General features: G+C 41.8%; 1 protein-coding gene, 1 long non-coding RNA gene and 1 pseudogene across 2 annotated transcripts; all 3 read right to left on the reverse strand.

Annotated features, from left to right (window-relative positions):
- Positions 1-773: 773 nt before the first annotated feature.
- Positions 774-10757, reverse strand: LOC121445461. The gene is made up of 3 exons (XR_005973934.1): positions 10688-10757; positions 5732-5780; positions 774-883 (listed from the first exon to the last, which is right to left on the reverse strand). It is a non-coding gene; the product is annotated as an uncharacterized LOC121445461 (long non-coding RNA).
- A 2976-nt stretch (positions 10758-13733) lies between these two features.
- On the reverse strand, positions 13734-14072 carry LOC121445467 (annotated as a pseudogene).
- Positions 14073-16943: 2871 nt separating this feature from the next.
- On the reverse strand, positions 16944-21647 carry LOC121445471 (DNA-directed RNA polymerase III subunit RPC10). The gene is made up of 4 exons (XM_041647610.1): positions 21563-21647; positions 21086-21111; positions 19550-19637; positions 16944-17208 (listed from the first exon to the last, which is right to left on the reverse strand). The coding sequence occupies exons 1-4, from the start codon at positions 21645-21647 to the stop codon at positions 17081-17083; spliced, it is 327 nt and encodes a 108-aa protein (XP_041503544.1). The 3' UTR covers positions 16944-17080.
- Positions 21648-25755: the final 4108 nt, after the last annotated feature.

The raw sequence follows: 25755 nt of genomic DNA on the forward strand, positions 1-25755 counted from the left end.
AACTCCTTTTCTCCCCTTCCTAGACACAGACAGGGGGATGGTCTAGGAAATTTGTAATTTAGTAGAAATTCTTCCAGTCTTGTACACCTTCCATTACACACTCAATGTCCAGTGCAGCCAAACACAAGTCACCCTCTAACAGTAACTGTTGTTACTGTGTAACTAATTGTTAAAGCAAAAAGAGGCCATGAGTTAGAAAACAATGAGGGTCATGGTAGGGCTTAGAGGCAGGAAAGAAACTATATATGATGTAGTTATAATCTCAAAGAATTATTTTGAAAAGTTGAAACAGGCTTTATGACCATGTTCTCCAGAGACTAGGGATTTGAAAGAGAGCACATGATGGGTTACTCAACCTTTGCTCCCAGGATGTGCATCTCAAATCATAGCCACATAATTTAGCCAGATCTTCTAGTCTACTTGAACAAGTGTAACTATAGTAATTTGACAGGGTCAGATTTTATCCTGATTCTTGATTGCCCTCATCTGTGAACACCAGTAAATGGTCAGTCAGGATATTTGTTGATTATCTAAACCTGACTACCTGATCCACATTGCTAACCTCAACTACTGCAAAGCAGGAAAGCTTTCAACCTCCATCCTATCCCTCCCTTTCTGCACTGTGACTACATCAGCTTCAAAGTTGGTCATTGAACTCAATTCTTGAACAGGTCACTCTTCATTTTCCCAAATAAAAGCCAGAGATGTTGCAGGACACACATTAACTGGTCTATGTTTCTTTCTTACTTACCAGTCAAGGCCCAGCCTGGAAGGAGCTGCAGAACTGTCTTCCCAGCACTGGACAGCAGAGGAAGGAGTAAGTATTCAAGTCAATTATCAACTTGACAGTGTGGTGCAAGCCTGGGATTGAGAAGGCATTGCTCTAAACAGAAATAAATCAATAGTACTTGAGAAAATGAAATGAAATTCCTAACGACAGAGAAACACTGGAGAACAGAAACAAATAGAGATTAGCACAGTAATGCAATTAAAAAAAAATGAAATTTTCAAACATGATGCCAGTAATTGGCATTTTTAAATGGTGAAAATGATTCATTTTTAAGATAAAAAACTTAGCTATATTGACTTAGAAAAAGAGTAGTCCTTTGCCTAGTAGAGGGAATGCCATTAATAAGAGATTGATAGATGTTGGCTGCTGAAATCTGTAACCTGACCGAGTAACAGTCAAAGTTCTGTTTACCAATCTTTGTGACAAGCAAGAATGAACATATTTGCACAGAAAAGTTCCCTAGGGCTGGAGAGATGGCTCAGAGGGTAAGAGCAATGGCTGCTCTTCCAGAGGTTCCGAGTTCAATTCCCAGCAAGCACATGGTGGCTCACAACCATCTGTAATGAGACCTGGTGCCTTCCTTGCCAGCAGTACATTGTATGCTTAAGAAAGAGAGAGAGAGAGAGAGAGAGAGAGAGAGAGAGAGAGAAAGAAAGAAAGAAGGAAGGAAAAGTTCCCTAATTAGAAGATCTTTATTTGGCTCAAGCTAACCTTCTCAATGTGGAAAAACTACCAATTTGGTCTGCCTTCATTCACAGGACGTGAATTAATACACGCTTGGAAATTACAAAACTACTCCCCCTGCCACAATCAAGTCCTTTTTCATAATTGTGACTCTAGCAGCTAATTGTTGACCTTGTTTCCCCTCTGCAGTGTACACCATGAACTATTTTCCCTATTCTAGTGTGAAGGCAGAAGCCATGCTCCTCATGGAAATCTTTTCCTGTGACTGCAATAGGTAGTTAATAATTTAAAAATTTGAAAATTCCAAGGTAGTACAGTCATTTAAGAATTTAGGAAGTGTACTATAGAGGATAGCAAGGTCAATGACCTGGAGAGCAACAGACTGGGATCAAGGCTACTGGAGTCAACAACATAGGAGAGCTTGTTTCAGAAATATTTTTCTAAAAGGCTGGAAGTGCAGATGTTCTAGAATTAATATGCCTTCCCAAGAAGAAATCACTCTACACACTTAAAAGTTTAATAAAGAAAACTGCTTTAGTACTAGTATGCTTCTTCACCTTACTCTAATGCTCAAAGAGGAGCCAGCTTAGAACAGACTTTGCATTACAAACTTCCTGTCATTCTTATTTTAGGTTCAGGCTCCAGGTTACACTTTGAACAATTTAAATAGGGACAGGAACTTAGCACATGGAAGATTTACACAGCAAAGATATTCCCAGAATTATTTCTTAAGTATAACAGTGGTATAAAATAACAGGCTATTCTCCAGTGACAGGGTCCTGAGGTGGAGGTGCCAGAAATGAGAAAGATAGGAAATGGAGAAGGTAGAAAAGATAAAGGCTGGGGTGAAATGGTCCTGTACAAGCTATGCCTCTTACCAAGTAAGCTTCTTAAAAACAATAATAACGTGTATACTACTTCTAGGGGGGAATGGAAAGAAATGGGAGATTTTTATGAAGTCAGCAGAAACTGTCATGAGCTATTGTGGGCCAGGATGCAAATGCAGCAGATAGCAATTGATAATTCTGATGTCAACCCACCAGATGAATAATTCTCTGATGGAGGAGAACCTAGTTCAAGCAAGGCTTATGGAACTACTGACTCTGGAAACTGTTGTTTCTCTGTAATTCCACATGTGCAGAAACAACTGTGGTATCTCCCCAATATCTGCACTATAATGTGTATCTCATATGATATGTATATGTAATCTCATGATTATATCTCAATCTTGTGAACACATATATCCATGGATAGTCAGGAAGATGACTTCTCATTAATCTGTATAATTTTGAAGAACAGAAATATGCTAGGATATGCTTCATAACTGATCTATTGTCCCATAAGGACTGTTTTTTTTTCACTCAGAATAACATAAGAAAACAACAATTTCCCCCAGTCTAAGACAGGCTACACACATTTAGCTGATCTGAAACCTCAGAGCAATTTCAAACTAGACTGAATGGGTTTGTATACACATCGTGATTTAAAACATGAAAAAGGACAGTCGTAGATGTCTAACCAAGGCTATTAATACAAAGCAATCTAAAGTACTATGACAATTCTTTGCTTACTAAAAGTCTAGCTGATAAAGACCACAATCACTCCCTGTATGAATTCCTCAGCAGCGTGTCTCACAAGGCAATGTGGCCCCAGGTTCAGGATGGGAAACTAGGGACCTTGAGCTCAGGCACTGCCATGGTTACTCACTCCCCTCAGTTTTTGTAATTTTTTTATTGCAGAAAGTTTGTTGTTGAAATAAGCTGTGGAGAATTGGAGCAGAATGGAATAAAGAGAACAAGGAGAATAAAACAATGAAGAGAACTAGAGCTGAAGAAGAATAAAAGGGAATGATCATCAGATTGTATGAATCTTCTTAAATAGGAAATCGTTTTAAGCCCTGCTACTCTAAAAAGTATTTTCTTAGTGACCCTGGGTGCAGCCCTGAGAGCTGAACTCTCCCAGGCTGCAAAAGAAACTACCATACAATGGGACAAATTCAGGGAGGACTAATAAAATAATGCTGTAAAAGGGGAACACAGTGTATCTTAATAACATCACTGACCAAGCCCACAGAGGCCTTGGGACTGATAACCATAGCTCCATGTGATGGGAAGAGTTGGATTATCAGGATCTGAATCAACCCCTCCCACAAAGCCCTGACCCCATATCATTACCAGTGAGAAAGCTTGGGGGGGGGGGGGAGGTAGATCAGAGCCAAGACAGGCTCTCCTAGTAGCCCTAATAGAGATCAGGCCTTAGTTTCGGTTCACTAAAATGGGACAAAGCTAAACAGAGAGTCATCAGAAAAACCACAATTTAGGAGCAGGCATCCCAGTCTTCTGCTAGCTCAGCAGTCACCCCATGGCCCCTTCTGCTGGCTCAGCACATGACCCCCAGTCTCCTGATAACTAAAGATAGCTTTCCCTACCCTGCTGCTAGAAGGTCCCTAAGCACTAGGACCTCCCTCTAACCAATCAGACCCCAGACTAATCTTTCCTCCACCAATCAGTCACAGATTAGTCTCTCCTCCCTGAAATTTCCCAAACTCTGCTTAAAGGAGCTTGTGACCTTTTTTAGTGGCCACCAAGTGCTACATTGGAACCAATAAAGCACTCTTGTTATCACATACATGGCTGTTGGTCTTTCCTTGGAGGCTTCTCTCAGACCCTAACAATTGGTGCATTGTCCATAAAGTTCCCCAGAGAACCCCACCATGATGAGCGTCTGATAACCTGGCTGGCTGGTAAGTGAAGTGAGCCCTCTGTGTCTGGGTCTGTTCTGTCCCTTGTTCTGTGGTTTGTGGGTTTTTTTTCCCCATCTGGGTGGCTCAAACTAACCGAATCTGTAGGCTGGGGTTTTGACTGATGGATGCATTAGAGGCCACGTGGGCTGGGAGATGTCCTGGGCCCACCTGGATGGGACAGAGGGTCCCTTAGGTTGAACAGGGAACACAGGTCACACCTGTTCCAAAACAGAACTCCCCAGGGAGACATGCCATCAGCCTGCTTTGGTTCCTGGTTTCTTTCTTAAGTGCTGTGCTGATATATTTCTGTCAGTGTTATTTTTGTGTTTTCCTGTTGTTTGTAATGTTACCTCATTTACTTCTCTTAGGAGTGGGTCAGTCAAACTCAACTTCTTCCCTGGAGTCTTATTTTGGACCGCTCCAAGGACTTTCAAACCCAAGTCAGTGACTTAGGGCTCATTATCTGGAGGGGGTGAAAGCATTCTTGATAAGGACATAGCAGGACTTTGGGTGCCTAACAGAGAACCAATGGCTGATCACTGTGGTGGCTGGGGAAGCTGATTATCATTGGTTAGGGTGAAAAAGAAAACCCTACTGCTAGTCTTAGATGTTTCTCATGGTACAAGTTTTACTGTGATGATGCAAATTTAGAGTTATTTCTGCTTTGGTATATGTATGATTCTGTTCTTTTTTTTTTTTTGTGGTTTTTCGAGACAGGGTTTCTCTGTGGTTTTTGGAGCCTGTCCCGGAACTAGCTCTTGTAGACCAGGCTGGTCTCGAACTCAGAGATCCGCCTGCCTCTGCCTCCCGAGTGCTGTTCTTGTTTAAATATTAAAGGCATACAATATTCTAGACTACTAAAGGAAACCACAAGAAGAACTTTGATAAAAAGTTTTCATGTCTAGAAAGTAAGAGAAAAGGCAAGAGACTAAAATAATAAGGAGAAGAGAAATAAAAGATAAGGCTGTCTGAACAGAGATAGGAACCTGAGGATGTATAGTAAGTTGTAAAAGGCCAGAGGAGGTATGAGATTTGGCCATGTTATGTTAATTCTCGTTCATTTTATTTAAAAAAAAAAAAGCTGATGATTCACTACAAAATGTTTGTGTTAGGAATGGGGTCATTCTCTTTAAAGGAGAGAGGGGGACAGACCACTGCCTACCACGCCCCTGTACCCTTTCTTTCTCCAGGCAACAGGGAGAAAGGGTGCTTTTCTATCCCACTACTTTACCCCCAGGTACCCCAGGATGAGAGGTATGGGAAGGCAGAGGGGGTGGGATGGAGGAGCTCCCCACATACACACCCATTCTCAAAAGGAGGAGTGACCAGCTGGGGAGAATTCCGTGGCCCTTCCATTGCATGCTGTGGACCAACCTGATGCTGGGGACAGGCAACATCTAGTCACCAGCCCTTGGTCACCAGCAACCTTTATAACTGGAAATTATAAAATCTTAAGTTTTCTGAGAAGCCAGCAAGGCTCACTGAACCTGTTGTATTCAGTTCTTTTCACTCACCAACCAACTTGGGATGATTGTTTTCAACTGCTCCAAGTCCTCTTCACTACTGAGGAGAGAGACAGGATTAGAACAGAAGCTTAGAAATTGGTTCCAGGCCCAGATGGAAGACTGGCCACCAAATCAGATCTCATAAATGTTGGGTTTTCTGTGATATGACTCAGTTGGGATTCTACATAGAAAAATGTAGGGAGAGGCTGAAAGTCCACCTCCAGACTCTAATGGGGGTTTCTGTCCAAAGTTAGTCAGGTATGCCAGGGCCTGAAGAAACACCAGGAGCATTCCCTGAGAGGGGGACAGAAGTTTATAACACTATACACCCTGGAATCTGGAAGCACCAGAGAATTGGTCTGTAGTCAGCCCAGCTTTTGTCAACCAGTCAGCACCAGATATTCACCATAAGTTGCAGAGACTAGAAGGTTTTAAAGGTAAGAGGTTGGCTGAACTCATGGTGGCTGCTGAAAAATAATAGGGAAACCCCAGAGGAAAGGCAGACAAAAGGGCTTATGAGAGCTTTATAAAGACAGATTTGGAGTCTCATTCTGAGATTCCTGGAGGCAGGATTGCTATTTTTGGAGGTCAAGACTACATTGGGGACCTCTGCCAGATCCACCAGGCAAAGTCCCACTAGCATGTCCACACCCGACCTCTGGAAGAGTCAGCAGACAAGGAAGGCCCTCCTGCTATGTCCAACCTTAGCCAGATCTAGCAGGCAAGGAAAGCCTGGTTGTCCATGACTAACCACCACCTGAGCCAGCAAGCAAGGGAGGCCCGCCCATTCCTGACCTCTGCTGGAGCCAGCAAGCAAAGATGGCCCAGCAGCCTGCCCATGCCCGAACTCCACCAGTGCCAGGAGACAAGGACGGCCCGCCCATACCCAACCACTGCTAGAGTTAGCAGGTAAGGAAGGCCCACCCACTCCTGACCTCCACCAAAGCCAGCACACAAGGAAGGCCTGCCCACCCACGCCCAACTTCCACTGAAGCCAGTAGGCAAGGAAGGCCCACCTACCTGCCCCTAACCTCTGCTCTGCCATTGAGCAACATCTGTTGTGACTGGAACCATAACCCTAACTCCACCACAAGGAGAGACCATCTGAGCCTAGGATTCACTGGCACGCGGAAGACTGACCACCAGAGACACAACCCCAACTACACCAATTGGAGGAAAAGATGGGTAGACAACATACTGAACAACACAAAGGGGAACACAGCACCATGAAAAAAATCAGTGGCTCTAACAGCAGCAAGACTTGAACACCTCAACACAGAAGAAGCAGAAAATGCCCAAAAAATAACTTTAGGAAAATGTTTCAGGCCCTTAAAGAGGAAATGAAAAATTCCCTCAAAGAAGTGGGGGGAAAGACAAACAAAAAATTGGAAGAAATCAACAAAATCCTTAGAGAAAACCAAGAAAAAGCAATCAAACAGATGAAAAAAAATGATTCAAGACTTGAAAACCAAAATAGAAACAATAAAGAAAACACAAACCAAGGGAATTCTGGAAACGGAAATTATGGGTAAATGATCAGGAACCACAAATGCAAGCATAAACAGCAGAATACAAGAGATGGAAGAAAGAATCTAAGGTACTGAAGACACAATAGAGGAAATAGATTCATAGGTCAAAGAAAATCTAGAACACCAAACTTAAGAATAACAGGGATAAAAGGAGAAAAAGTCCAACTTAAATGCTCAGAAAAATATACTCAACAAAATCATAGAAGAAAACCTAAAGAAGGATATGCCTATGAAGGTAAAAGAAGCTTACAGAACACCAAACAGACTGGACCAAAATAATGTCCCCTTGTCACATAATTATCAAAACAATAAACATACATAATAAAAAATATTAAGAACTGAAAAGGAAAATGTCCAAGTAGCATATAAAGGCAAACCTATTAGAATTACACCTGACTTCTCGGTGGAAACAATGAAAGCTAGAAAAGGTCCTGGTCAAGTGTTATGTAGACATAGAGACCACAGATGATGTGTTCTTGGATTCAGTTTGCCAGTATTTTATTGAATACATTTGCATCTATGATCATGAGAGAGATTGATCTGTAATTCTCTTTCTTGGTTGAGTCTTTGTGTGGTTTCAGTATCTGGGTAACTAATCTCATAAAAGGAGTTTGGCAATGTTCCTTCTGTTTATATTATGTGGAACACCTTGAGGAGTATAGGTATTTACTAACTAGGCACACCTACAGGTGGAACAGTGTGTCCAGTTGGCAACATTTGCAGTTACATCATGATGCAAAGTAAAAGAGAATTTCAGCTCTAATCAAATCTAAAATCAACTCAGTCAAGGCTGAATAACCTCAGTCTATATTGATTACTACGCTGTCTCCTATAAGGGACATACCAGGCTTCCTCCTGTCATCCTTTTAGCTACATAACTAAAAAGTTTGCTCTTAATAGTTGGCACTGCTGGTATTCCTCGTTCTCAAATCCCCTTCCTCTCAGCTTCCTACAACACTGGCTCCTGCAGTACTGACACAGAGAAATTAGGGCATTGTGGGTTTCTATGATACTACTTCATTCCTTGTTCTTAAATTCTTCCTATTAACTCTTGATATCATTTATTCTTTTGCATTACTCTTAGACTCCTGTGGTTAGAATCATTCTCTCAAGGACAATCATGCAAATATGTCATGTCTTGAACTACTGTGACTCTTTCAGACTACTCACAAGGTGCTTTGGAAAGGCAGCATCCTGTTCTTGAGAATCCTGAATTCAAGGTAATACTTCAAACAACAAAGGCTTTAAGAGCTGAATCAGATCCACTGTATATTTTTAACAACATCCCCTCTGGCTCACCCAGAGAAGAATCATCAGGGGAAAGTTTTCCTAATAAAATACTCATTTCATCTATCGCTCTAAGAAAGTGACACTAAAGGCAATCAACAATAATTTTTGTAAGGAAAGCAAGGAGAGCAGGTAGCAATATGCTCCTGGAGTCATGCCCAGAATTAGACAGCAAACTATATATTGGCCTTATCAAAAATGTTTTAAATTCTCCTTGGCCTTGCCAAAAGGAAAACTTATTCATGTTTTTCTCAGGCCTTGTCCCCCAGTGAAGTCATATTGTTCCCAGCATTAATGAATGCCATTAATAAGAGACTGTATGACTTTGTCCCATGTAAAATGTTAGCTGCTGAGTGCTATAAGCTAACACAGATTTCCAGCCAATGGCCTGTGTCTCAAACCTCTGAGCTAACTTACTGTGTCAACCAGGATTGCACACATCTGCATAAGAGAGTTCCACAATTAGAAACTGAACATTCAATAGCTCAAGCTATCCTCCCTAAATTGTACACCCATTAATTCTGTCTGTCTTCATTCACATGGAAGAAATTAATGCATGCTGGGAAATTACACAGAATGTTGTTCACCCTGCCCTTTCAGGTCATTCTTTATGATGAAGACCCCTGCAGCTTCAGTCTGTGGTCAAGCTATTGTCTAGTCGGTTTCCCCCTGCAGTGTACACAGCACACTGATCTTTCATTCTACAGGGTGAAGCCATGCTCCACGGTCAAATCCTTTTCCTGTTACTGCAATGGATAGCCCACTATGCAACTCAAACTGGTAACTTTAGAACTGTGGTGCTGCAGACCTGTAAACTAAGAATTGAGGGTGGTCAGTTGGGAGGAGAGCCAAGGGCAATGCCCTGTAGGACTACAGACAGGGTTCAAGTCCACCTCAATCAATATGAAAGACCTTGACTCTAAATGATTTTCAAAAAGACTAGAGATGCAGCTGTTCTAGAATTAGTATACCTTCATGGCGCACCAGGACTTAATGTTGACTGTACCTGGAATGGCCCCTTGACAGCATTTAGAGGCCTGTCTTTTAACAAAGGGATGGGCCTTTCTGCTGACTGTAAATCAGGGTTGTCTCCCTTGTTATGGGAATTCAGCTCTAAAGGTGATTAATACTGTTTAACAAAAAAAAAAAAAATACTGTTTAACAAACTTTCGATCTTCCCATACCATTCTCTAACAGGCATGGTTAGTGTACTACTTATCTTAGGGGTATTTGGGATGGAGCCCGCCCTTACCTAAATTCTACTTTGTGACTTAAGTTCTCCTAAGAACGGGTAAATCCTTATACCATCAATTCTATTACAATTAATTCTACTCTTCTACATCACAGTCTAGACTCTATGTGATGTTAAGTTGGGAGCGTCATCCCCGCCCTTGATATCCATCCCAGCCCCCAGGCCTAGGAGTTGCGTTGGTCTGGACTCCAAATCCCAGCATTCCAGAGAGGGTTCAGGACCACTCCCACCGGGTATTTACGTGGGCGCCCAGAGGAAGAACACGTGGGTCCCGGATTTTGCACGTGCTCTCGGCCACCCGAGAGTGTGCATTTAATAAAACACGGGCGTTTTAATTTGGTTTGATTTGACCTGATTGGATTTCTTGGCGCCGGCGGAGCTGCTCGTCTTTTCCTAACACTCTACACAGGAGATAATCGTTTACAAGCCCCACAAAATTAACTCCAGGCGGATCCGAAACCTAAATGTTAAATGTTAAAAATGTAGAACTTTTGGAAGACGCTAGAGACCAGGGTTCTCCGAGCTTGGAAAATTTGCCTTCCACACTGACAATACAAGGACTACAGCGCGCCTTTCATAGTGACGTCAACAACAAGGATATTTCTAAGTACAGTCCTGCTCCCAGTGCTGTGTGCAGATGCAGCCAGCGGAGTGAGGTTATTCAGGGGCTGCCTCCCTGGGCCAGGGAGTTGCAAGGATCACGCAGGACCACACAGAACCAGCAGGAACACGCCGAACTCTGTCTAGCCCCCAGACTCCCACCAAACCAGGGGAGGACTCACCACACCACCTCTCGCAGCTCAGTCAGCCGCGCCACACAGTCTAGAGACAGCAGCCTCTTTCTCACCAAGGCCAGCCACTTCTCCCTATCTGTGGAGAACAGGCTCTTTTACTCACCATGGTGCAGTTGCCAAGCTAACCCGCTTTCTCCCCACGGTGGAGCCCAAGGCACAACACACAGGGCAACTTCCGACTTTCACAGGAAACAAGCTGAGCCAGAAGCCTGGCTCCCAGAAGTACCCTCCCATCTATCTGACTGGTGGGTCCGCAAGAGGCTCTGATTGGAGAGTGAGGCCTGAATGACAGGACGGTGAGCTGAAGGCACAATGCACAGTAGTTCCTAGCTCTGGCTTCCCCTTTTAGGACAGACCTATCCAGGTTGGCTGGAGATTTGTGCCAAATTCAACACCAATGGGTTCAGTTTTACAAATTCAGAAGGAGGCTACTCAGACAATTTTGCACGAGAGGAACACAGGGTAACTCAAGGGCATTATAAACAAGGTCCACAGTGGCCTTGGGATGGATAACCACAGCCCCAACTGTAGAAAAACGTGGGTTCTCAGGATCTGATGCCACCCCTCAGCCAAAGACCCTACCATGCAATTTCCCTGTTTTAGAAAAGGTGTTCTCTTACTTTCTCAATACATCAGGACCTTAGATAAAAATTCCAAGGACTACATAGGTTGCCAAACTCAAAGGGGCCTAGTTTCAAGTGTCTTGTAGAAGTTCTCCACTTCAAATTTGACATTTAGATGTAAAATTCTTCTGTTTTCACAAACCCAAAGAATTCTTGTGAGTTCCAGGGAGCCAAATTGAAGTATCCACCTTAAACAGGTCAGATACACCACTCTCAATTTCCTGATCCTAATTTTTTTTCCTAAACTTAACTTTGTTCTTTGTTCTGCCAATACCTTAAAAAAGTATTAAGAGACTATCTACCCAGGATGTGACCAGCACCCAGCTTTCTTAGCCCCCCCCCAAGATGACACCCACAAATAAGCAGGAAGCACTCTTGAGAATCTACCGCCCTAATTCCTTTAACCTGTTGTGCCTAACCTCCTGCATTTTTATTTAAAAAAGAGATGGGTATGTAATGGTCTGTCCTGACCCTTTAAGAGACAAGCCACTCCCATCACCCACCCCCATCTGCTAAGGCAAGCTGATCTTCAGCTTCCAATCTGGGTCCACTGAAGGAGAAAGATGCCAGAACATTACAAGTAAGTCATAGACTCATGGCAATACATAGATTAATAGAAATGGGTTCATCTAAGATCTAGCTAGGAATATGCCTAAGCCATTGGCCAAACTGTGTTGTACTTAATATAGTTTCTGTGAAATTATCCGGGTCTGGGTGACCAGGAAACTAAAGCGCAGTCTCTGTCTACAGTCTACAGATGGTCTTTCTGTGTCAGGGTCATCTCAGAAAGAGAAAATGACTTACAGCAGAGAGTAACCAAAGCCTCTACTCTACATCTCTGGCTGCTGAGCTTTTAGAAGCCCTGGTTTGTCAGCACCTGTCTGTGAACCCACAGAATTACTTCCTCTACACTTGTATTATCTGACTCACCTCCAGTCTCTCTAAGTTCCAGGGAGAGCTTTACAATAATGAAACAGTCAGTCATCTGGATGAAATCACTTCCCCAATATACTTGAGATCTGCCATGGTAAAAGGGCAGCTTCAACTGTCCCTCTTATGTCCAGGCTTCCACAGGAAAAGTCTTCACGGAAAGCATGTGGGCTCTGCTGCAGATTCCATTCACTGTGGCTCCTCTGGGGCTTCCTGCTTACACTGCTTAGCTGGAGCTTTTTCTTAGTATCAAGAAGCATTTCTTACTCCACTCCCAGTCCCCAGAAGTGTCATCTCAACTCTGCTTTCCATCATCAGGTGGGCCTAATCTGCACTACCATCCTAGAAGAGAGGTGACAGATCTGCTCCAACTCTGATAATAAATGAAGCTGGGACATGATCCTGAACCCACAGAGATGTAGTAAGAAGGGCCCTGAAATAATCAGACAAACTATATTATTTAAATCACTGCTTAGCCCATTAGCTCTAGCTTCTTATTGGCTAACTTTTACATATTAATTTAACCCATCTCCATTAATCTGTATGTTGTCATGTGGCAGCGGCTTACTAGGTAAAGTTCCATTCAGCTCCAGCAGGGCTACATGGCTTCTCCCTGACTCCACCTCCTTTCTCCCAGAATTCTGCTTAGTTTTCCCTGCCTAGTTCTGTTCCCCTATAGCTCTGCTATAGGCCCAAAGCAGTTCCTTCATTAACCAATGATATTCACAGCATACAGAGGGGAATCCCTCCTCACAGAGAGAAGTGGGTACACCGGATCCCTGTATAGATACCTGGTATCTAAAGAGTTAGCATGCCTACCTCATGTACCTGTCCCTACAGACCAATACAGCACATGGTACTGTAAGGACAGGAGTCAAATGCAGGTGCTGGAGAGATGTCTCATAAGAGCATTTACTGCTCTAATAGATTTTCTTAAAAAGAAATTTCTCCTTACATGTGTTTTTCTTGGATTTAATTACATACCTAGTGCCTATGGAAGTCAGAAGAAGGGACCGGATCCCTTTAAACTGGAGTGATATAAAGTAGCAAGATTCCCTGTGGGTGCTGCGAACTGAATCCAGATCCTGTATGAGAGAAGTATGCTGCTATTGTCCACTGGATCATCTCTCCAGCTTCCATGTTGTTTTATATTATCTCTCTCACTTGTGGGGTTTTCCAGCTTGTTTTCAGTCAGCACTTTCAATGTGGCAGCTCACTGACTTTTAGTGTCCAAAGATTTTCTTCTATAAAATCTGTTGGTAGTCTTTATTATGGATCCTTGTATAATAAATGGTAATTTTTCTTTTCTGTTTCCAATATTATTCTTTGGTGATAATTTGATGTATAGACAAAATTCTTGTTAGTTTTGATTTTTGAAACAAAATCTCATAATGTAGCCAAGGCTTAAGATAGATTAAAATGTCAGGGGAGCGCTTGGAAAATGAAATAAGTGGGGCAGAAACAATATAAAAATAAAGAGATAGCCAACTTCACAAAGTCACCTTCTGTCCTCCATGTGAATGTTGAGATATGTATCCACCACCCCCTACCATATACCTATGCAATAATAATTTTTTTATTTAAAAAACCGCACATTTATTTCGCTTTCTGACTCTGTGCTTGTGCCTTCAACACTTTCACAACAATTTTCTGCTCCTCAATAAGGAAAGCCCGCTTGATCCTGTCACGGACACACTTGGCACACATGGAGCCACCATAGGCCCGGCTGACATGCTTCTTTGTCTTCAACAATCTCATGAGGACTTTCAGTCTCATAGCACGAACCCCTCAGAGTCGGCCTGGGCACACACCGCACACTGATTTAGGTGCTTTTCCAACCTTCTTGGTGTAAAGGTAAACAATCCTGTTGCCAGGGGTTCGAGACAGCCTAGTTTTGTTGGAGGCTGTGTTGTAGGATGTCAAACGCTGGACCATTCTGAGTGCCTCTAAGCACCGTCCCCAGAAGAGGAAAAAGGCATAATAATTTTTTTAAAATAGGCAAATTACGTCTGGTTGTGAAAACTCCAGCTAAGGGCTGTGAATTCTAAAGCAATAAAGGTGGAGTACACAGTCTATAATCATCTTATATAGAGATTTCAATTGAGAATGTTAACACTGATGAACCACACTAACCAGATGACCTTAATTTGACTTTTCCCAGTTGTAAACCTAAAACTCAAAGAGATAGTAAGGTTTCTTTTTGACATTCAAAAGTTATGTCTTAACCCCTTGTAACCTGGTATATTAAGAACAGCTTGAACCCTTGTCATCTATGGACTCATCCAATGATCTCATTTAACAAATACAAAAAAGGATAAGTAGGGGTGAAACTTCACTGAACAATTCTCTTAAAAAGCCACCCAAATTAAATAAAAACACTTTACTTAGTGAGATAACCCGGACCCAAAAAGATGAATATGGTATGTACTCACTCTAAGTGGATTCTAGCCATAAATAAAGGACATTGAACCTGTAATTTGTGATCCTAGAGAAGCTAAATAAGGTGAACCCAAAGAAAAACATATATATATATATATATATATATATATATATATATATTTATCCTCCTGGATATTGGAAGTAGACAAGATTGCCAGGCAAAAGTTGGGAGCATGGGTGTGGGGGTGGGGGGAAGGGGAGATGGGGAGAGAGAAGGGAGAAAGGGAGGATTGGGCAGAGCTTGGGGGAATGGGATGGTTGGGATGGAGGAAAGGTGGATATGGGAGCAGGGAAGTAGATATCTTAATTATGGGAGCCATTTTAGGGTTGGCAAAAGACTTGACTCTAGAAGGGTTCCCAGGTGCCCAAGGAGATGTCCCCAGCTTGTTCCTTGGGCAGCAGAGAGGGTGCCTGAACTGGCCTTATCCCATAGCCACACTGATGAATATCTTGCATATCACCATAGAACCTTCATCAGATGATGGATGGAGATAGAGACAGAGACCCACATTGGAGCACTGGACTGAGCTCCCAAGGTCCAAATGAGGAGCAGAAGGAGGGAGAACATGAGCAAGAAAGTCAGGAATGCGAGGGGTGCATCCACCCACTGAGACAGTGGGACTGATCTAATGGGAGCTCACCAAGACCAGCTGGACTGGTACTGATGGAGCATGTGATCAAACCAGACTCTCTGAATGTGGCTGACAATGAGGGCTGACTGAGAAGCCAAGGACAATGACACTGGGTTTTGATTCTACTGCATGGACTGGCTTTGTAGGAGCCTAGTCTGTTTGGATGCTCACTTTCCTAGACCTGGATGGAATGGGGAGGACCTTAGACTTCCCACAGGGCAGGGAACCCTGACTGCTCTTAGGACTGGAGAGGGAGAGGGAGGAGGAGTGGGGTAAGTGAGAGGAAAATGGGAGGAGGTGGAAATTTTTAATAAAGAAAAAAAAGCCACCCAAATCATAAACATGGCTATTATTAAGACACTTGACTTACTTTATACCTAGTTGTCCTGAGAATCTTTTGTGGCATGGTCCAGAATCCCAGCATCAATGACAAAAATTCACTGAAAGAACTGGGGCTGAGACAGGCAGCAGCACACAACCTATCTTCTCTTCCAACTCCTGCTGCCACTGACAGGATAGCCTGGACCTCCCAATACTCCTGCTTCGGCCTCTCAAGTGGTAACACTGCATGTCTGTCACCCTTGGGTAGCATTTTAAATTACTGCTAGATATTGCCTCATTGTCCTGAGAAACTGTTGTACCAACTTCTATTCTCACCAGCCTTGTGAGAATGTCTTAACCCTTACCAACAGTAAAAATGATCACTCTCCCCCACACCTCTGTCATTCAGTACCAAGGACTGAGCCCAGAACTTGCCATATGCTAGGCAAGTGATCTAATATCCAAATACATCTCATTCAAAGATTATGTGGCTCTCCTTTGTAACAGAGTTAGTAAAAGGAGATAATCTACAAAGTTCTAAAGGCTTGAAAATAACCGCAGATCAAAGATTTCGAAATCAGCTTTTGTTTGTGAATTATTCACCCACACCACTATTTAAGGACTTTGAAAACATTAGATGTGTTATGTTCATAGGAGGATACTGTTATTTTAGATTTCCTTACTATCTGCATTCTTTATCATGTATATGACTGTCCAGTTGCATGGAGGGACCAGAGCTTCCATCATAGAAAAATATGTCCACTATATAGAATAATCTCACTAGTAATTCTAGCAAATAAGTAACTTTTCTAAATTTATTGAGATTTTAACAGGTTTTTGAATGTGGTTCAAACACAGACTTTTGTAAGTGCTAGGCATAGGCTCTATTGTGGTCCTTTCTCCCTAGCTGGAAATAGAAAATATTTTTGGTTACTTTTAAATTCCTATCAACATCATTCAGAAAATCCAAATAACAGATGTTTGTTTAGTTATCAATCATACAAGCTGTATCATGTCAGTCCTGAATTTAAATGTGCTTTTCAATGATTTTATGGATATTTTTATAATTGTTCTAGAGAGAAAAAATAAAAATTATCTTAAAAATTAAATGGCTGGAGATATAGCTCAGTTGACTGAGTTACTTGTCTGTACTCATGAGGTTCAGAGTTCAATCCCCAGCACTGCATAGAATGAATATAGTTCACATGCCTATCATCCTAATACTTCTGAGTCAGTGGCAAGAAGAATAGGAGGTTCAAGATTATCCTTGGCTATAAACCAAGTTTCTAGTTCTAATGGTAGTAAGGAAATATCAACTACCCACTATATAAATACAAAGGATGAAGGAATAGAACCTGAAGCCAAGTGAATATCCTCATGTGTATTTATTTCCCAAGGACCCGAGGCCCCTGTGCATTAAGGTCTTTATCTGCTGACCTACAGATGACCTGTTTCACCCTGGTCCTCCACCACTGAAGAGTTAGCTTCCTATCACACAGCAAAGACCTTCAGCACACAACATTCAGAGCTACAGCTGGGTAAGTCCTGCCCTTAGTCTCTCCAGCGATGTCCACACTGAGCATTGCAGCACTTGTAGAAGGTGGTCATTGGCTCATCTGCGGAACGGGTCTGAAGCTGCATGAAATAGGCACGGGGATGTTCACATTTTGGACATGGCTCTGACAAAGAGAAAAACAAGTCATCCACATTACACAAATACTGTTAAGTATGGGTAAATATCTCATCCCCGCATTCATCCAGACTACTTTGCCAATGGTAAATTTGCCAATAGCAACATCCTACCCACAGCACACCAATACTAGGGGGACTGGAGAGACTGTGACTTTGAAAGCACCTCCATAGTATCACTTTCTTTCTCAAATTTTATTGAAGACTGGCTGGAAGCATAGCATGGGAAGGGTCTTTTATAGTCTGTTTTGTGGGGCTATAACAAAAATACCTGCCCAGTGTGGTAGCACACAGCTATAAAACCAGCATTTAAGAGACTGAGACAAGAGGCTTGCTATAAGGCCAGCCTGGGCTACATAACAAGAGTCTATCTCAAAAATAAACAAATAGATTTAAAAAAATTAAGCCCCTACTCATTTTCCATTTTCAAGGTTTTTTTTTTAAGATTTATTTATTTATTATGTGTACGGCATTCCTTCCATGTATGCCCGCAGGCCAGAAGGGGGCGCCGGGTCTCATTATAGATGGCTGTGAGCCACAATGTGGTTGCTGGGAATTGAACTCAGGACCTCTGGAAGAGCAGTCAGTGTTCTTAACCACTGAGCCATTTCTCCAGTCCTCATTTTCAAGGTTTTTGTTGTTTGCTTTTATAAAACAAGTTCTTGGAGTTGGCCTCAAGGTCACTAGGTAGCCAAGATGACCTTTAGCTCCTGATTATTTCAGTCCCCACCTCCCAAGCTGTACTAGCACACCTAGCTAATTCTAACTTTTAACATAAAATTGTATATTTCCTTATAGAGAAAAAGACTGCTAATCACACATGTGCCTTCCTTCTCAAACAGATAATATTTAGGGCCCTATTCTTTCTTTCCATTATCACATTTAAGTCTATCAAACATAAATCTTTTAATTTTTAAAAATTATTTTATGTGTATGTTTTGTTAGTAAGTATTCTATGAACCATGGATGCCAGTAGAGGACACTGGATCAAGATGGAAACCACCGAGTCATCTCTCCAGCCCTACTTTTTCTGTTTGTTTTTCAAGACAGGATTTCTCTATATAGTTTGGAGCCTGTAGACCAGGCTGGCCTCAAACTCACAGAGATCTATTTGTCTCTGTCTCTTGAGTGCTGGCACCACCCAGCTTCCCCAAAACTATTTACTGATTGACAGATTGATTGAGATAGGGTTGAGAGTACTGGCTTACATGCTTGAGCCACCATACTTCACTTCCAGCTATAAAACTTTTAAATCCATATAGAATAAAAAAAGACCAGAGATGATCATTTTTTCAATAGTGGTATTTGAAAATACATACAACAGAGTTCTCCTAAGAAGCCTATACCTACGAGAGCATGGATGACTGCCCTCTATGTATCTCTCTGCCCCTCTCAACAACCATCAATATTTAAGTTGAAACCAACACTGAAACTTTTTTGTAATAAACTCTGAATTTGCTTCAAAAAGAGAATATATACCAGATTTTTATACTGGTCTAATCTGACCTGGAGAATCGAAATGAAACAATGGAGTGGGTATCAGTATGGTGATTTTCCTTTCAGAATATCTTTCCTTGAAAGAACCTACTTTAAATTTTTTAATACAGCCAGATGGTGGTACACACGCCTTTTAAACCTAGAACTTGAGCCGGGCGGTGGTGGCGCGCACACCTTTAATCCCAGCACGTGGGAGGCAGAGGCAGGCAAATCTCTGTGAGTTCGAGACCAGCCTGGTCTACAAGAGCTAGTTCCAGGACAGGCTCCAAAGCTACAGAGAAACCCTGTGTCGAAAAACCAAAAAAAAAAAAAAAAACCACCTAGAATTTGGCAGGAAGGCAGGTGAATCATCTAAGTTCAAGGCCAGCATGGTCTACAGAGGAGGTCCAGGACACACAGGGCTACACAAAGAAATCCTGTCTCAAAAAAAAAAATCCACAAAAAACAAAAATCAAACAAACAAAAAAGTTTTAATGCCTTGCTTAGAGTTTAAAGAACGACTACATTGTAACTAAAACATATCATCAAATACTTCCTGTAGTGGCAAACACAAGCTATTTGTAATTACTGATATTTGCCATTATTTATATTTCCTTAAATTCTTTCATACTTACTGGGGGAGAGTGGAAAACAACTTTTCATGAATCAGCTATCTGAGCTCCAAGGATCAAACTCAGGTTGACAGATTTGGCAACAAGAGCTTTTACCCGCTAAACCATGTCATTGGTCATAATAACATAAAGGGTTGTATTATAATAAATGCATTATTATTAAATATAATAAGTAATAATAAACAGGGTTGAGTCACTGGCTTTGTAATGGAAAACTTCCCACCTGCAGTGGAGTCCACATTCTCCCAGGCAGCTGCTCCCCCAAGCACATCATCCACCTCTTTCAGCTTTGGATACTTTCGGTTTGTTACCTGACAAAAATAAACCAAAGATTTCAAGTAATCATACAGTTTAAAAGGTGGGACACCAAACCATAACCCCTCTCCAGCATTTCCTCTACATGGTAAATGGATACAAAATTTATCTTCTTCAGAGAGCACCAAAAGCCATTAAAATGTTGGGGTTTTATGACTGGGATGTTCCCAAAACAACCCAGAGGTCCAATGTCAGAGCCCTCTAGAGACTGGAGGAAACACCAGGCAGAGCAGGAAGAAGAGTTGAGTTAAACCCTACTCTTTTCTCAAACCCCTAAAACACCTAATAATCCAATATGAAAGACACAAAATAAGCCTAGCAGTATCATTTATCTGGGTATCCCAGCATTCCCCGGGGACACATTTGGCTGCTTTCCTAAATTTAGCAGTCAATCTCTCAAACTTCGAAACTAAGTCACCATTCATCTTATCACAAATCCAGACTCTAAACTCCATATAGCTCTAGGAAAGTGCAAACATTAAGAATGAGGGTGGTGGTGGCGCACGCCTTTAATCCCAGCACTCGGGAGGCAGAGGCAGGTGGATCTCTGTGAGTTCAAGGCCAGCCTGGACGACGAGAGCTAGTTCTGGGACAGAGAAACCCTGTCTCGAAAAAAAAAAAAAAGAATGAGGTGTCACCAAGGCCTGGTGATGCCATCTGCAATCACAGAACTCCGGACACCAAGGTAAGGAGGAACAAGAGCCGAAAGGTAAACAAAACACCAAGGGCTGAAAACCAGCTTTCTGAGTTCCGATCCTGGGAAAAAGATAACAGGAATGAGGATAAACTGGGAGAACTGGATTGTGGTTTGTTTACTTAATTTTCATATATATATATATATATATATATATATATATATATATATGCCATGCAGCCCAGGTGAACCTTGAACTTATTCTCCAGCCACAGCCTCCCCAAGTGATAGAATTATAGGCACGTACCAACAGCCAAAAAGGCTGGAATTTAAATAGGGTAGTCATTATTTTAAAAGATAAGGAGATAAAGGAAAAGGAAGAGAGAAACAGAGAGATATACACACACCCAAAAAAGAGAGAGGGGGGCGAGGAAGGGAGGGGGAGGGGGAGAGAGCAAAAAGAGCTACAAAAAGAACATAAAGATTTGAGATGAGAGGTGATAAGCGGACTGGAGTCTGGCACGCTGGGAACAGCGTGTGGGGACTGAAGGTTTTAAAAGCGTGGTTCAGCCTAGAGGTATGAACGGAAATTCTCGCAACTTTTTTGAGTGTCACAAAACGAGCAGCACAGAGCCGGAGGCAGAAATCTCTGTAGTAACCAAAAGAATGGCTTCGATTTGGTCGGAGCGACGCCACTGGATTAGCAACTGCTGGACTTGGGGAACCGCTGCTGCGAGAGACAAAAAACCTACCGCCCGCAGGAAGGTCTGAGCTCAGACAGCCGAGGAGGCGCTCGCCTCTGGTACTCACCTTGCGTGTGATATTATGCACGTAGGATTAAATGATTTATGAAATGTCACCTAGGTCTTCAATACCAAGTTAATCTGAATTTGGGAATATTAAATCATTTTTAATAAGCATGCTATCCTATGTACTAAATTGATTTTTTTTAATATTTATTTATTTATTATGTATACAATATTCTGTCTGTGTGTGTATGCCTGCAAGCCAGAAGAGGGCACCAGACCCCATTACAGATGGTTGTGAGCCACCACGTGGTTGCTGGGAATTGAACTCAGGACCTTTGGAAGAGCAGGCAATGCTCTTAACCTCTGAGCCATCTCTCCAGCCCCTAAATTGATTTTTTGACAATATACTTTTCTAAAAGGCACAGAGATGTACAAGGATTACGTATAAAACATGCTTATTAAGTATAACATAGAAACTAGTTTTATTTAATTTTATAAAATAATTATTAAATATTATATATTAGTCTTTGCACGTAGGGGCAAGTGTTGCAGGCGAAGCGATGGCAACGCTGTCCTTCCTCCACAATCAGTCCGTTTCCGCAGCTCGGACAGAAAAGCAGCATTGCTCCAGCTTCAACGTAAAGGTTCTCAATGTCTGGCGCTTCAGCCGCCGCAGACGCCCCTTGGAATCGGTCATTGGTACGTTCCCAGAAGGCACTGCGGCGGGCAGCCTCGCACACGCCATTGGTCAACGCAGATAATCCTTCCCTAGCTTTCCGTACAGGGCCTGCGCGTGCGCACGGGGCTCTCTGCCTCGAACACCGGCTGTTGACAGGAGAAGGCTGGCGGCGGGCGGCCCTGAAGTACCCTGGATCAGAGGGAGGTACCGGGTGATGAGAAGAAACTGCCACACGCCGAGCCGTGGAAGGGTTCCAGGAGGGTCTCTGAGCCGGGACTGACAGGCAGAGCCTACCCAAATATCTCAGGGACTTGATACTACCTCTCAACTGCTGTCTGCCTAACGTATGGCTCCGTGTAACCTTTTCTTCACCTGGTCTTAATTCTGTCATTTCACTTAGCTAGATTCAGCACTACAGACCAACTCTGACCTACAATACCAGCAGTTCCTCTCCACAGACCTCCAGCTGGTTCTTTTACTCGTTCCTATAGACTTCTTTACATTTCCCAGCTCTCGTTTCTCAGACCTCTTTGAAATAAATGCCTTTCCTCGTCAATCCTCTGCAGTCAACCTACACGGGGGGGGGGGGGGGGGGTGAGTCCTAGTTGCTTTGTTTGTTAACTTTACACAAGTTAGTTATCTGGGAAGAGGAACCCCAACTGGCAAAATGTCTCTATCAGACTGACCTACGGGGGGGGGGGGGGGGGGGGGGAGTGAGTCCTAGTTGCTTTGTTTTGTTGTTTTTTGTTAACTTTACACAAGTTAGTTATCTGGGAAGAGGAACCCCAACTGGCAAAATGTCTCTATCAGACTGACCTGTAGGTAAGTCTGTGGGCATTTTCTTGAACGTAAATTGATAGAAGAGGTCCTAGCGCATTGTGGGCAGTGTTACCACTAAACCAGTGTTCATGAGTGAAATAGGAAGGCAAGACGATAGAGCTGGATGGTTTAGCCTTTAAGAGCACTTGTTCTGCCCTGCAGTAATGGCACGCGCTTTTAATCCCAGCACTTGGGAGGCAGAGGCAGGTGGATCTCTTGAGGCCAGCCTGGTCTACAGAGTGAGTTCCAGGACAGCCAGGGATACACAGAGAAATCCTTTTGGGGGTTGTGGGGTGGAGAACTTGTTCTTGCAGAGGACAGAGATTCGATTCCCAGCACCCATAGGGTGGCGTCATAAATGTCCATAAAAACTTCAGTACCACAGGATCCAAAGACCCTTCTGACCTCCATGCATGCCTATGGTACAAAAACATACACATAAACAAATTTCAAAACAAAATGGAAAAAAAAGGAAAGCAATATAAGCAAGCAAGTAAGCAGCATTTCTCCATGGTCACTGTTTCAGTTTCTGCACTGGCTTCAATAAACAATGAACTATCATCTGTAAGCCAAACAAACCCTTTCTTCTCCAAATTGCTTTTTGTTCATGGTGTTTTATTACAGTAATAGAAACCTAAACAAATATACATACTGTGTGGCTTTTAATGTGTGATTTAAGAATAAGTTCTTTAATATTTTTAAAAACTTTTTGTCAGCCACGATTACCAAGGAAAACAGGAATACTTCACAGTTGCTTTCACTGAAACTGTTATATCTTGTGAATTTACTGTTATTAAATAAACTCTGACATTGTAAAGACATAAATATGTTTGTCTATGATTCTGATATGGCACAATCATGGCAACTGTGAAAATCATCTTACTAGGTGTGTATGAAATGCACTGTCTTAAATATAGAAAGGTTAAATTTTACAACTAATTATTTTATTTTTTGATGTTTTATTTTTATTTTGCCTGCATGTATGTCTATGTACCTTGTGCACACAGTGAATGCAGAGGCCGGACAAGGGCATCAGATATCCTGGAACTGGAGTTAGTCAGTTGTGAACTAGAAATGCAGGTGCTAGAAATGGTCCTCTAAATATAAGAGCAGACAGAGCTCTTATTTTATTATTTTTATTATTTATTATTTTAATAAAGATGAATCTAGATGTTAAAAATTGCATAGTTATAGTAGTGTCTCTGAGCCTACTCCTAACATTATTCCCCGATTGCCTTCCATTTGCATGTCAGAGCTGGGAAAGAATGATTCATCAGACATAGCTGTATATGTTCTCTCATCAGCCCAATGGTGAGCTCCAAGTCACATTCTCTAGGACACAAAAAAAAAGTGTCGCTCAGATTCTTTGACAGGTTGGAAACTGACATGGGCATGATGGATTTTCATAAAGACAGAGTGAGGAGCTGTCATGAACCTGAAGTTCTACCATCTCACTTCCAACTTTAGTTATGAAGAACTGACCTAAAATACGGCTGGATGGTAGAGAGTTACATACAGTGATAGCCTGGGCAGCATCAGGTGAAATCTACCATGTAGACACTGGAGGCCAGTGCTCAGCACCTGCACAAGTATCCTCCTTGTACCCAAGTACTTACAGATGAGGGGGCTAAAGAGTGGAGCTTCCAGAGAAGGTCTCTGCTGGTAACTGTTTCTTTGAGGGATTCTTGATGGGATGATGAATTTGTGGGTTCTGATCAAGTCTGCATGTGGAAAATATAGGCAATGATGTGATTTCATAGTGGGAGACCTGGCTTGCTCCCTGGAAGAGTCAAATACTAGATCTGTTCATTAACTTGACAGTAAGGACAGGGTCCAGAACAAAGCTCTAATGCCTGCTGGACTTCTCCCACTAGTGATAGCATTTCCTGTTCTTTATGCTACTAGGAACTGAGAAGCAGCTCAGTCAGGTGGGAGACCCATCATTATCTCATGCAAGGATTCTTGGCCGACAGTAGAAGTGCGAAAACAGGGTTAAGAAGAAATCTCTTTGGATGAGTGGACAGATATCAGCCTGCTGAGATACTTTAAGAGAATCACCACATAAATAATAATATTTCCTCTGAATCAAGCAAAAATAACAAGTATCTATATAAAAAGTATCCATTATTAATCATTAAATTTTTTAAATATTATGGAGTGGTCAGAGTGTCAACTTGATTTTTCCATCAGTCTGGATATTTTAAAGGTTCTTAATATTGTTTTTTGTTAATTAAATGAAAACGGGCTCTTTTACAGACTCTTAGAATTATGTACTGTTTTGAAGGTAATCTGATGGATGATGGATTTTGATGGCCAATTTGAATCTAGCTTTGGGATGGCATCTGATAAACTCACTTCTACATGTGCTGGATATGCCAACACTAGGGTGTTTGCAGGTGTGGAATAATTACACAATGTAAAAAAAAAGGAACTGACATTTGGAACGTGTACAAACTGCAAGCCCACTGAACAGAATGGGATTTTAGCAAGATGTAAATGTAACCAATTCCATACTCAACACAGAAGCAATGCTGAGAATAAAATGTCTTAACTACTTTTTTATTGATTCACTTGAGGTCCCCATGTGTTTCATCTCATTGAAAAAAAAAACAGTGTTTCTAAAGTTCTTAGATTTTCGACTTTAAGTTGCACATTGGCAAATCTATTTTTATGTATACCTTTGATTCTTACATTAAAACAGAAGTCACATGTTTAAAAATAACCACTCCTTAAAACAAAAGCAGTTATCAATGTTGTTTACAATACAAATCCTGAAGACATTTGATTACATTAAGATTTAGTAGTCTAAAAAAGAATGCGGTACATTATACTAAATTCTGGCAACAAAGTGTGTTTACTCACAAGAAAATTCCAATTCTTCCCTGGTTTTATAAAGACCAATCTATTTCTCACATGTTATAACTCTATTCAATTGAATTATGATTTAAAATGCAGAGTGATAACAACTACAAAATATAAATACAAAATGCTAAGAAAAGTTTATCATGTAAAGGAAAATGTCTCATGCATTATAATTTTTTTAATCCAGCATAAAGGCAAATGTGGTTTTTCAAAATGCAGCCCACATGCAATCACAGGAAAAAATTCAGTCAAGCCACCTAATATACAGACTTTACAGATTTATTTAAATTTATGTTCAAAATTCCAGTAACAAAAGTCTACCTAACAATTAGAGTTAACATCAACTAAGATCTGCAAACCACAAACATTTG

This window comes from Microtus oregoni, unplaced genomic scaffold (genome assembly GCF_018167655.1).
Source record: "Microtus oregoni isolate MIOR12 unplaced genomic scaffold, Mior012 000193F_ref0000305, whole genome shotgun sequence".
Classification (NCBI taxonomy): domain Eukaryota; kingdom Metazoa; phylum Chordata; class Mammalia; order Rodentia; family Cricetidae; genus Microtus; species Microtus oregoni.

Excerpts from the sequence above, each read along its gene's own strand:
- LOC121445471 (XM_041647610.1), bottom strand. The coding sequence starts at position 21,647 with ATGCTGCTTTTCTGTCCGAGCTGCGGAAACGGACTGATTGTGGAGGAA. Across the intron at positions 19,638-21,085 it reads TGCATAATATCACACGCAAG|GTAACAAACCGAAAGTATCC; the intron begins GTGAGTACCAGA and ends TATTTTTGTCAG. Across the intron at positions 17,209-19,549 it reads GAATGTGGACTCCACTGCAG|AGCCATGTCCAAAATGTGAA; the intron begins GTGGGAAGTTTT and ends TCTCTTTGTCAG.